The 13,073-nt window shown below is 43.1% G+C and overlaps 1 protein-coding gene across 2 annotated transcripts in view; it reads right to left on the bottom strand.

Moving 5' to 3' along the window:
- The window catches only part of apaf1 (apoptotic peptidase activating factor 1), a 43,319-nt gene extending 30,471 nt beyond the window's left edge, over positions 1–12,848 (bottom strand). Inside the window, exons 1-22 of one of the 2 annotated variants that reach the window (XM_037122087.1) lie at positions 12,698–12,848; positions 11,132–11,313; positions 10,000–10,189; positions 9,664–9,861; positions 9,341–9,530; positions 8,929–9,041; positions 8,435–8,566; positions 8,070–8,308; positions 7,747–7,914; positions 7,397–7,528; positions 7,112–7,225; positions 6,246–6,430; positions 5,966–6,092; positions 5,449–5,574; positions 5,215–5,355; positions 4,947–5,072; positions 4,509–4,655; positions 3,806–3,934; positions 3,526–3,651; positions 2,738–2,857; positions 2,422–2,547; positions 657–773 (exon numbers count right to left, since the gene is read on the bottom strand). In XM_037122087.1, coding sequence (XP_036977982.1) covers positions 657–773; positions 2,422–2,547; positions 2,738–2,857; positions 3,526–3,651; positions 3,806–3,934; positions 4,509–4,655; positions 4,947–5,072; positions 5,215–5,355; positions 5,449–5,574; positions 5,966–6,092; positions 6,246–6,430; positions 7,112–7,225; positions 7,397–7,528; positions 7,747–7,914; positions 8,070–8,308; positions 8,435–8,566; positions 8,929–9,041; positions 9,341–9,530; positions 9,664–9,861; positions 10,000–10,189; positions 11,132–11,275 — 3,090 coding nt within the window. In that variant the 5' untranslated portion in view covers positions 11,276–11,313; positions 12,698–12,848. The remainder of the gene's footprint in view (positions 1–656; positions 774–2,421; positions 2,548–2,737; positions 2,858–3,525; positions 3,652–3,805; positions 3,935–4,508; positions 4,656–4,946; positions 5,073–5,214; positions 5,356–5,448; positions 5,575–5,965; positions 6,093–6,245; positions 6,431–7,111; positions 7,226–7,396; positions 7,529–7,746; positions 7,915–8,069; positions 8,309–8,434; positions 8,567–8,928; positions 9,042–9,340; positions 9,531–9,663; positions 9,862–9,999; positions 10,190–11,131; positions 11,314–12,697) is intronic. The other variant, XM_037122088.1, reaches the window with a different exon arrangement.
- Positions 12,849–13,073: the final 225 nt, after the last annotated feature.

Genomic DNA, 13,073 nt, shown 5'->3' with positions numbered 1-13,073 from the left:
ACAAAGACAATGCTTCTCTCATCCAACCTCATTTAAAAAGCAGGCAATTAAGCGCCAAAATCTAATGTGAAAATACGTTCAGTCCAGAGCAGCACCTGTAGTTTTCGAAATATGCAAGAAAGGACCTTAACGCTTGGGACTTTAACCAAGCGCTCAAATATTTACATCTCAGAGGAGAAGGTTGAAATGCCTGAGCAGAACACGCCTCGGGGCACGCCGACCAATGTTTGTCAAACTCCACGCTTTGAGACGCAAGTTTTTTTTTCCCCAAGCCTGGGAGAGAACGCTTTAGAGAGCTTTACACAACCGGCTCAAGGATTTCTGGGACGGTACAGTTCAGGAAAATGCCTGAGGGTGATTTGTAGAAAAAACAAACAATAATAAAAGCGGTCTAAGGTAAAGAGGAAAGATCGGGAACATTTGTTTATTGTAATACGACTATCAGGGGAGTAAAATGAGTCGATGAAGAGGAGCAGAACTCAAATGTATTCAAAGAAAAAGTGATAAAAGACATGAGGAATGGTCTCTCATGAGGGTGGTCCTGAGACAGAGTAAAACTAAGATCCTTTCTGTTGTCAGCAATCCCCTTTTCCTACAGTCAGTGAAGGCATTCTGAAACAGACATACACACAGATATTACTCTTTCCCTACCATACCTGGACGCTGCCTGTGCTTAGCCCTACAGCCACCACCAACCTCCTGACGGAGGTCAACAGTCGTCGGATCCTGAGGCCAACTGTCATCAGTACCTGCCTAGCTGTCAGCCCTGCTGCCTGGCACAGAACACACACACACACACACACACACACACACACACTCAAACACTCACACACTTACAGACTCAGCTGTACTTTTTTAAAATCATAAAGAAACACACAGTAACTTTCTTTTCCATGCCGGCACATTTTACATAGAGTTCAATGCGATGCAAAGTGGGTGAATCTGATGCAATTTGACCTCCAATAAACTGGTTGTGTTTAACAGATGATAACCAGATGAGGGAAAAAGGGAAATCAAAGACTTCCACTGCAGTGGTCACTGGCACCAGGTGAACCTCCTCCTGACGCTGGGGCTCCCTCTAGTGTTTGCTCAGGAGATGACAGCAGCAAAAGCCGTGTGGACTCAATGAACATTAAAAAGCACTTCAAATATACCACAACCTGTTAGAGGTAATTGACTAGACTAGAAGTTTTGGATCCTTTTCAAGTTCTCCAAATTTGACCAGGTAATTTGCCTAATTCGTATGCCAATACAGGAAAGTAACATTTTAGTGAGCTGTAGGGACTTATCAAAGAACATGTTTTCTTACATCTGAAGCATCTCTGCAGCATCACAGCACCTCATTAGGATGCAGTTTTGTCTGTCTGTATACCAAAAAGCAGCTTTGACCATTTAGATAATACAACTAGCTATGTTAATTCCGATAACTCTTTGATTCATTTTGCAGCTGTGCTTCACACTGCACCAAAAAAACAAAACAAAAAAAAAACATAATTGATTTTTTGTATATTTTGTGTGTATCCGCTGGAAGGAGCTCATCACTCTCCGAATCTTTTTCTCTCTCAGTTTAAAGTAGTCAGATTACTACTCATCTGAGCCTCTTTAAGTCCTTGTGTCCACTAATCTTTCCCTCTTATATCTCTGGGGCCAGGAGAGCAGCTGTAATTAAAACCATTAACCTCTGTGTTCATTAACACTGTAGAGTCCTGTAATTAATGAGAGCTGCTCGATGATGTCGGCCGCTGGCCTGGCCACAGCACAATACATCAGAGGACTGTGTGCATGTGTGTTTTAATATGGGACAGGAACTTTCTAGGACGTCCTCTGCCATTGCAATATGTGCGTAACACACAACAAACACAAGCAATCACACACGGCACACACACACACACCTGCCGCCATGCAGAGCAGGAGCTCATTCTCCGACTGCAAACAACAATCTATCATCAAGGCAAAGAGCAGCGGAGCAAGCAGAGCAGGGGGACGGACGGAACAAAAGGAGGACGGGAGATAATCAAAACAAAAAAGGGAGGGTTTTTTTAAAAAAGTAGTTTGACAGAGATGGTAAAACCAGAAAGATAGAGCAGTGAGAATATAAATCTCAGGTAAAAAGTAGCGAGGAACAGAGGAGGGAAATTAAGAGGTGTTTGGAGTTGACCCGACATACTGCTGACAGGACGGATGAAAAGGGCGACAAAGTCAAAATGTCAGATCTCATGACTCAACATGGGCTGACAATTACCTCCTACAGCAACATGGAACAGAGACGCACCAATCAGATAGTTTGTCAGCATCTAACCAGCCAATCACAGAAGGCAGAGGGTTTTGGGATGGAGTGTCCATGTTGGGTACTTAAACTAAACTCATTCTTACTGCTGTTTTACACATGCACACATGTACTGCAGGTCTGAGTGTTCCTACCTGTACAGTACCGTCTTCCTGGCCCAGGACCACAGCAGAGGTCTGCCTGCACATAGATGTACACCGGATCCTGGATGACTTCTCCTCTGACTGGAACAGCACCGATCCCGTCCTGCCATCACGTACCTGAAACACACACACACACACACACACATTGTTCTTTATCAGAGCCTGATTCAGCCCCGTCATTGCACAGTAATACTGCACCTGAACTCACACTCAAAGAAAAAAAATCATTCCAGCGTCAACTAGCCCCGTTGCTTTTATTCATTCATGCATTCAGTCTCTCTCCTTCGTTTTTTCCCCTCCAGCTCACCTGCAGTCTGTTGCAGTTGTCTGCAGCTGACACAATGATCTCTTCATCATTAAAGAGAACGTCGGAGTCTCTTTTCAGGCAGACGGCGGAGGACGTGTGCAGCTTCGTAGTCTCCCACAGCTAGACGAGACACAAGACAGCAAAGTCTGTTTCACTTCTTTCTCATGTTTTCGTCCTCCTTAATTACTTTTTATTCACACAGAGGAGCTGATCCTGGCTGAGAAAAAAACCTGGTTAGTTTACAAATGAGTTTACACAGTCGGCGATCTTGCTTGTTAATCTATTGTCTCTCCATTGTTGTGCCGCAGAGACAAACTTGGAATAACCTGTCTGTGGCAATAAATAAGTAATCAGAATCTGTCTGCTATGTTTTTCTTCGGCACTCCAAACTAAATTTCCAGATGGTGTAACAGCTGAAAAACGCACTCTAGCAGCGCAAGATGGTCTCCCATCCGCTGGAAGAACATTTACCAGGTCAGGTGGGGCTTTTCTATTGCATTTAGCCCCATTTTAGTTGCTGTGTTGGGAATGGTCTAAGTTGCTGTCCAGGGTGGATGCAGCCTCATTGGTCATGTTTGCTTTATCAGAACTGCTTGTGGGATGGTTGTCTGTGTCGACCATTTCTGTAACACTCAGTCTCATGCAGACTCTTTCAAATAAAGCAGTCAAGGAAACAACTTCATAGAAATCCAGCTTTTCCAGTTTCCTCATACAGTAGCTGCAATTTCAGATTTTTAGCGTTAGCATGACAACGCACGAGTACATCGAACACACTGAGTCAGTCTTACCCTGACAGTCTGGTCGTCTGAGCAGGAGAGCAGCTGTGATCCATCAGGAGAGAACTGGACACGCTGGACCCAACTCAGGTGACCGCTGCAGTCAGCCATCTTCTTATTGGCCTCCAAGTCCCATAGCTAGAAGAGACACACATATATTGAGTTAATGAGACATCCTCAAAATGGGCTGAATCTATTTTTCTACAATATAACATAAAATATGACCCATTATCTACTCCTTCCTTACTATTGAGAGAAAAAGAGAGTCTGAATACGTTAGCATGGATTATACCTCCACAGCATAGTTTGAGAATGCGATAGCCAGCAGGTTACTGGTGGGACAGGCTTGACAGAATTGCACCATGCTCAGACGATTCGTTCTGATCTCCAACAACATGCCCGATGTCTCCACGTCAAACACCTAAAAAAACGAGGCAAAAAAATAACAAATAGGAGTCAATCTTGTGCCTTAAGTTTAAAACTCAAAGCAAACTTGTATCATTAAAAGTCAGATCTTTCTTTCTCCTGAAAGCCAAAGAAACAAGCTCAGACATCTCTGCAGTGTTTGGGTTGTTTCCAAGAACGGGAGGGAATGAAGACGTAGAGGACACAGACAAACTGATTACACACAACACAGACTGATTTTAGAAAGCTCAGGAGGCTGAGGGGAGGGGGGGTTCATCACATTTACAACCAGGACACACACTCTTTAGACTCCGCGGAAGACAAAATGACAAACAGCCTCTCTCTCCCGTCTCCTTCAATCAAATGATGCACCGACAACAAGGGCAGAGAGGGTGAGGTGAACCCTGTGATGCTGATTTCTATCTGAGAGGGATCCACATCCAAACCACTCATGCCCTCTTTATCACACAATCAGCAGCCCCCCCCAACACAATAAAAACACGCAACAGCAAACAATCTCACAGCGTCTCATCTCTGTGTTCAAAATATAAAAATACCCTTTTTCAAACTAATGTTTCCAAACTGCTCACCAGAGCAGCGTTCCGGGCTGCACATATGATGCGTTTGCAGTCAGCCGTCCAGGTGCTGCACTTGACGAGGACCTCTTCATCGCCCTCTGCAAACACGTCTCTCACATCGATCGTCTTCCACTCGTTGGCAGACGACACCTCAAACAGCTGAACACACGCAGAAACACACAAAGACACAGTCCGGGGGAGAGCGTGTCAGGACAGGATGAGTTCAGTGAGTACAGTGAATTCAAATCATCTGAACACAAACCTGAAAAATCAATTTATTCTGCTGTTTTAAAAACCATGCAGCGCAGAACAGAACAGAACCAAAACATTTTAGCACTGGTGGAAAATAAATACGTTACAGTGCATCCAAGTCACATTGTCAAGTTCATTTTGATGTGCACTGCTTCAGGGAAGGACGGTTTACAACATATCTAGTTTAACGGCAGTCACCTTGACGGTACCGTCGTTAGAGGAAGTGGACACGTAGGAGTCATCAGGGGAGAAACAGCAGTGGTTGACCGGCTCAAAGTGGCCAAACATGGTGTTCTGGGAGGACGGCTTGTTAAGGTTCCACAGCTGCAGAAAAAGAAAGAGGGATACAGGGATACGACAGAGCAAAATTAGTACAGTAAATTATCTCTCCATCGGCTGTGTGTGGTTTCTTTAATCTTACAATGAAATCAGAAATCACACAACTGAACAACAAACACTGGCACACCTTGACATTCATGAACTTGTCGTTGGAGCAGGTGGCCAGCAGGAGGCGTCGCGCTGTGTTGGTAAACTGACAGTGGTTGACCTGCTCTTCGTGCTCCTCCTCAAACACCCTCAACAGCATGGCTTGCTCCACGTTCCACACCTCAGAGAGACACAGGTTCATTCAATGATGAACTAAACAGGATTTCATGTATTTAACCTGCCTGCTGTTGGTGAGTGCCAGTTACCAGCTTACCTTGACCTTCCTGTCGCTAGAGCATGTTGCTAGCAGGTGGTCGTCAGGGGAGAAGGCACAGCAGAGCACCTCGTCATCATGGGCCTGGATTTCTGTGAGCTTCTCACCTGAGGTGCTTTTGAACACCTGGGAGCAAAGGTGCGATGACAGCAGTTACACAACAGTATGTATATTCAGTCAATTCAGTCTTTTCTTGTGGAAACTATAGTTGATTTAGATATCTGAATCTTAAAATGGATCATTTTGGAGGAAATGACCCCTCAATGATAATTTCATTGTATTGCCGCAGAAATATAAATATGATAACGAAAAGATAGGTGCACACACCACACTGTGTATTTCAAGTGGATGCAGTTTCTCTCTTTTTTCTTGTGAACATCTTGCAACAAAAGTGGACTGCCCTTCAAATTTTCCTGTATCTGGTCTCCATGGAAACAATTTGGCCTTCATAATTTCAATCACACGTAGAGAGAGAGATACACAAAGATGCTCAAAGAAAACGAGTGTGCTTGGATACCTTGAGTGTCCTGCTGGCACCACAGGAGGCGATCTTGGTTCCATCGTGGGAGAAGCAGGCTGAGTAGATGGAGCCCTGGTGGGGGTGGATCACCAGCCTGGACAGACTCTCTACACTATTCTTATTCCTGGACAAAATCCATCACAAATCAATGTAAATGAGGTGCGATTTGTGAGTAGGAACAGAAATATACGGTTTGTGAAATAGAAATAGACGCGTGATTTGGATTTAAGTTCTTTTTGAGATCATCACAGGAAAATGATTGTTTATTTTTGCGTACAGCCAGTCGAAGTAGAGTTTCCCTCTGCTGGCCCGGTCCTGCGCCTGCAGCAGAGCCTGTCTGTAGACCTCGGAGGTGTGCGGCTGAGACAGGGCGAGCTGCACCACGTCGGGGAAAGGTCGCTGCTCCAGCTGGTGGCCGTTCAGAGACAGAAACTCCTGGAACTGACTGCGCACTTCGCTGTTCTGAGGGGAGAGAAAATAAGCACACACATGCATGTTAAGGATAGAAAAGGTCTATCTCTGGACCCTCACACTTTGCATCACCTTGGCAAAAGAAAATTGTATAATCACTTAAAAAAAAGTAAAAATCATCCGTAAATCCATTGTGTTAGTTATACTGTATTAAACTGTTCCTATCACTTATCTTGTCAAAAAATATAAAAGAAATATTGGTGAAACGTTATCACAACACATCCACACTGAACAGAAGACTACGCTATCACTTTGGCATCAAAACCATAAATTACTGTCGCCTTCTTACAATGCATGTCCTGGTGAAACAGGTGTGGGAGTTATGCGCTGCAGTCCCGTGCTTCCCCTCTCGTGTGTGATAAACCATTTGCCAATTATTAAATCTGCTCTCTCGCAATGATGAAAATTGGGAAGGGAACAGGGGACAGCAAAACATAGAGGAGCAACACATTTATGCTTATGAGATAATCATAAACAACTGGGGGGTGGAGATAATGAAGGACACAATATGAATTTAATTCAGAAAGTTTCTGAGATGACAAAGGCAAAATACAGAGACTGACTTCTAAAACTAAATTTTCCCAGAGGAGGCACTCATACCTGAAGGACAACAGGTGGTAGTAACCACACTGGCATAGTTTTATACAGAGTAAAGATTTATTGCTTGCTGACCTCGTTGTCCAGAATGGGTCCATACTCCACATAGTCATTGATGAGGTGAGCTGGTCCCATTATCCGGCTCTTGATGCTGACCCAGTCCAGAGAAAACATGAGAGAGTAGAGCTCCTAGACAGAGAGAGAGACAGCCAGAGACCAACAGACGTGAGCAAGAAAGAAACAAAGACATTTATCATTAATTATTAATTTAAACTACAGAAATTGGTAAAAATGCGTGTGTGTGTGTGTGTGTGTGTGTGTGTGTGTGTGTGTGTGTGTGTGTGTGTGTGTGTTTGTTACCTGGCAAAGGTTGGCTTTGGCCATGTGGTAGGTCAGGAATCTGATCCAGTAGAGACATTCCTCGTCTCCTGAGATGGGAGGACCGTCTCTGTAGTGCTGCTGGTATTGATGCACCACTTTAGTGTGGAGGCTCTGAAACACACACACACACACACATTACAAATATAGAAATTTGTCATTGGAAAATTCTCACATTCCTGAAAGTCGTCCATGCAATCGAAGCTGCTTTTTTAGCAAGATTTAATTTTCACAGCAAACTTCACATTTCTCTATTTGGAATCCACACCAAGCATGCAATCAACACCATTCGTAGTCACTCGTAACAGTTTTAGTTCTTGCACCCAACTAACCTCGAGCTGGGTGCGATTCTGCTCAACCAGGAAGTCCAGCTGGAGGTCATGGAGGTAGTACAGGTAGGGTTTATTGTGACTGTCCACAAAAAGCAGGGACTTGTTGACAAACTCCTCGAGTATGTCCTCCACCTCCTCTGGCTCCAAGTCCCACAGAACAGACAGCACCTGGAAGAAGGAATAACATTAAACCCTGTGTATCTTTACAGTGATGGTCCATTTCCCGGTTTGGTCTGTGAAAGCGCATTGTCTAAATACCAGAACATAGTGGATGATTTCTCCTTTGCGTATGTGTAAGGTTACATCCTGTTGTGTAGCCAAACCTTTGCAGGGACTTTGATGTCCTGCTCCAGCACAGTAAAGTCCTTGTAGAGCTCTTGATGGTCCTCAGGTAAGACTTCAATGCTGGCAGCCATGGCTTGGTCGAGGGCGTCGTAGTCGTACGACGAGGACTTCCTTATCCGCTTGAACTGCTTCTGCTGCAGCTGGCCGAGGTAGTAACGCCAACGGTTGGGTTTCTCTTTGAGTAGAGCGCCGATCAGGGACACCACCAGAGGGGAACCTGGGAGAGGCAGAAAAGTATCAGTCCCATATAAAAACAAGAAGTGAACCTGCATGAAGACAACACAACAACATGTCACAAGTACTAATAAATGTGGAACTTGTATTAAAAAAACGGTTTACAGACCTTTACATTCTTGGACGATGCTGCGAGCCTCCTCAGGAAGTCCGTGGGGTTTTGTGTCAGTGTACAGAGCGAGGATCTCCAGCGCCTTGTTTTCATCCAGACCGCTCTCCACCTCCACCTCGTGTTTAGCACCTACAGAATAAAAGCACATGTACAGAACGTCTTACAATCACTCTTTTCAGCATAAGTAAAAAAAAAAAAAAAAAAAATCAGTTCAATTAATTTGAGTTTGTATTTGTATTAGACTTTGGTGTGTTAGTGCATAAAACAAGCCTAATAGGAGAGTTAATAGAAAAAAAGTAATCGAAAATGATAAAAATCATAATAATAATAATAATAGTATTCATATAAACAATAATAATAACAAAAAAAGAGAGTTGAGCAGTATGAGCAGGAATATGAAAAAATGTAGCGACAGTATTAGGTTTTTAAAAAACAAGAGCTTGATATTGTGAGCATGGTTTAAAAAAAAAAAAAAAAAAAAGGTTACATACCACTAACAGAATCAGTGAGGCTTCTATTTCTGGTCGTTAAAAGTATCCGACAGTGGATATCAAACGCCTTCAGCACTGTACTGTCCCAGATGTCATCCAGAATCAGCAGAGCTCTGAAGTCCAAACAGAAACAGACAAACGATTAAAGGACCAGAATACAGTGACGGTGTTTACTACAGCACCTGCAGTGGATAATGTTTTGGCAAATGACAACACAGAAGAATTTTAATCTCCTTGAAGAATATATTCGCACTGCATGTTGACACAGGTGAATAAAAAGTAGGGTAAGTTTTTCTTTCTTCCCAAATTCAGTTCAAATGTCCATCTGAATTGTACTGTATACAGTTTGAACAACAGTAACATCCACCTGAAAAACACCAATCAGGTGCTGTTTGTCTGAACATATAGTCACCTTGGATATCTGCGCAGCATGAGGAAGCGCATACGCTCCTTGGCCTCATCTAGAGAGTTGGGAGGCCGGTGGAGTGACTGAGAATCAAGGCTCTGCTCCAGGCGGAAACACAATGACTGGATTTTAACCAGCAGGTCTGGTTTGTCCAGCTGGCCGATGGACAGCCAGTGGATCCCTCCAGGGAAGCACTCTGCAGATGGAGACAGGAGGTCAAAGAGGTAAGAGGTGAGAAGCTGCTGAAAGTCCAGGATTACTACAGATTTTTTAATGATTTTTTTAAAATAACCCATGCCAATAGTGTCAGCCTGTCAGGTATTAGTCACCTTCGATGAGCCCTTGGTGTCTGACAGCTTCAGCAGCCAGGATGGATTTGCCCGAACCAGCCATGCCGAAGACAGTGACCCAGCCAGGCTCCTTCTGCAGCCGGTAGAGTTTCTCCCTGACGCGGTTCACAAGCTCTGGTCTGCTGACAAACACCACAGGCCTCTGTGGCACGCCGCCTTCACTGAGCACCGCCTGGACTGTAAGAGGAACAGGAAAGGGGTCGACAAATTGGACAGGAAACAGAGCTTTCAACTGTCCACATGCATAAAATGACACCTCAGCAGCCTGTCAACACATTCTTTAAAATCTCACAGCGTACTGCGCTTAAATCTCACCATAAGGCGTGTAGCCATCAGAGGAGCTCTTGTGTGCATCAGGTAACACGTATGGTAGGTCATCGTGGAGCAGATTGGCCAAATCATCGTATGCCTCCTTCACCAGGGCGTTGTAGAAGGAGATATAGGCACGGTTGTCCTTCCTCAGCAGCAGCTCCAGCAGGGCTACAGCCTGTTCCTTCCTGGTTGGCTGCACAGAGAGAGAGAGAGAGAGAGAGAAATGTCATACTGTACATTTTACATGCTGCTATTTTGATTATTATCATAGGAGCTGGCTGAAATATCCAGAATTTATTATGTTGAATAACAAAGTATGTCTGACCATGTACAACAAATATCTTAAATCCACCACGTCAGGTAATAAAAGCCTAAAATAAAATGCATTACTTCAAATTTTACTGTAAAATTACATAATACTCCCCTAAGCTACATACTGTATATAAGCATATATATTACAGACAAGAAATCGAATGCATCACTGTAAAATCTTTTGTTTTACATGCTGGGATTCTGCATCTGGAGCTTATCCAGGGCTCGTTAGACAAACAAATTTACTGACAATAGAAAGCACAGCTACAGCATGAAACGGGAAGCGTAAAGGTCAGAGCTACATAACCAAGACAATAAACTAAATACTGCCATGAATTTTACACTTGTTTATTAGCTATGCTTCTCTGTCTCTCCCTGAGCAGCTAATAGGTATTCTGTCAATGTGCCTATCTGCAAGACATCAAAAATTACTCATAATAATATTTGATCATTCTGAAATAGGGAGCCAGTTCATTTCTGAAAGACTTTGGAAGCAAGGTAAGGGAATCGTTGAATTATTGGACGTGAACTGAAAACATAAACACAGTGAAAGTGAATCAGGAGGGTGACTCACAATGTGCACAATGACAAAGTCCAAGAGGAGGGTAGGATTAAGATAATAGGTTAATAAAATGACAGAAACAAAAAAGAATTTTACGACTGAATAAATCTTATTTTGATAATATTTGGCGACAAACATGTATGAGTCAGTTTTGGTAGAGTGGGCAAAACAGGAACAAAAAGCAGCGGCGTGTTGTATAACCTTGGTTCCAAATTATGGAAACATTTCTCCTTCACCCTCACAGGTGAAGCAGAAACTCACCTGAGTCCTGATCTTCTCCTCCTCATCCACAGTCATCACCCCATCACTGATCATGTGGTCCATCAGGTAGGAGGGCTTGATGTCCTCCTCCAGCTTGTGGCGAAAGCGCAGCAGGCAGCTCCGCGGCCTTTCCTCCAACGCCATCTCTGCCCGGTACGCCAACCATGCAGGACCCACTTGCTCTGAGAATAAATGGAGGAGATGCACGGGAGGTTGATGAACTTCAGTGGCCTATATGGTCAAAAGTGTGACCAATGAAACATTTGCCAAATACCAGCTTGAGTCACACTGTGGTCTAAATTAAATATCTTTGTACGCTGTGTACTAGCTTAGGGAACCATGTAAATAGCAAAAATCCCAGGTTCATATACAGACCTGTGTCTTTCAAATAAAAGGCAAGAAATCCCCACAAACTGCACAGGAAGAAGTTAAAAAAATTAGTTTGAATTAGATTTTATATCGGGCTCTGGGGAAATGCTAATGGATTTTTTTGGGACATCTAATGGAAAAAAATATTACTCAAATCAATTGAAGACATAATTGTTAGTTAAAATAATGAAAATCCAGAACTCAGCACATTATAAGGCTTATGCTGGAGGGGTTGTGGCCAATAAGGAGACTTATCACAGATATTATGGGGCCTGTAAAAATCTCCCGGGGTACTGGGAACCCAAATGTTCTTATCTTAGCGATCTCTCCGGAAAATCAAATGTTAAAAATGAAAATGTTTTAACTGCCCCAAAACTTTTGCAGCCAAACAAAAGTTGTTAGTGTTAGTACAGTTTTGTTTTTGTTTTTTTTTGCTTGTTTGTTCTTATCCACACGTCTATAACTGGTGAATATCCATGTAGAGCTACTGTACATGAAAGAGTGTAGAGGCATTTACTGACTACACTAGAAAGGAAAGAAATAGAAAAGACAGGAGGAGCAAGAAAGAAAGAAAGAAAGAGAGAATGAAAAGGTCAGAAAGAAAGAAAAACGAAAGAGAATGAAAGAAAGAAAGAAAGAAAGAAATGACTGTGAAAATAGCCAGTAACCTGTAACCCTAACTATGCGCCGGAATTAAGAAATGAGAAAAGAGGAACATGAAGTGACTACAAGTTAAACTGAGTGTCTGTCAGTTGTTCACACAGACATTATTTATCTCTACAATACAGAAGTGACATTTCACAGGGTTTAAGCAGTCTACATATAACTTTGTTCTGAAGTAAAGTATGTACAGAAAAGTACAGTCAAAGTTTAGCTAGCGAACTATTAAACATTATACTATACTGTTTATTGATCAACTCCTCCCTGACAGCTTGTAACGTTAGTATCTGTCAAACAAAATGGTGTATGAGCACAGGTACCTTCTGTCACTGAATGTTGAAGTGAACATTAACACAGTAGGTCAGGACTAAACTCACCTCTGCTTGCTCACTTTATCTCGACCTTTCGTCTTATCATTTAACTACAGTAACGTCAGACTGACACTCCGTGCTCATTTCAATACTTGTCTCGACAAGTTCACTCACTCAAACCTGCCAGGAAATGAAACAAAGAAAGTAACTACCAGCATATACTCACGAATATCTTCTTCTCTTAAACGAGGACCGTATTTGTTGAGCTGTATATGTACGCAAGGTGAAGCCCAGTTTTAAAGAATTCAATGTGTTAAAAGGTAATTATTGTCTGTGTTGACGCTGAGCTGCACGCCCAATATTGAACGGGAGCTTCCTGGTCCACAACAATAACAACCACCCCGGTGCGAAGCGGCCAATCGCGTGGCGAGATTCAAACCACGTGACTGGTGAGGTCATGCGTTTAAGAAATTTGTAACCGGGCAAACTGATGCTGCTTTCACTGACTACTCCGCTGCTCGGAAGTACTCGAGTTCGCTTTTTTAAATGACTTTTGGCTTAAGTGATACGATTAAAGCATCGTCTTAACGACATTTGCTCCA

This window comes from Acanthopagrus latus, chromosome 14 (genome assembly GCF_904848185.1).
Source record: "Acanthopagrus latus isolate v.2019 chromosome 14, fAcaLat1.1, whole genome shotgun sequence".
NCBI classification, from domain to species: domain Eukaryota; kingdom Metazoa; phylum Chordata; class Actinopteri; order Spariformes; family Sparidae; genus Acanthopagrus; species Acanthopagrus latus.
The sequence above is the reverse complement of the archived record's forward strand: the minus strand, read 5'-3'. Positions and strand labels throughout refer to the sequence as shown.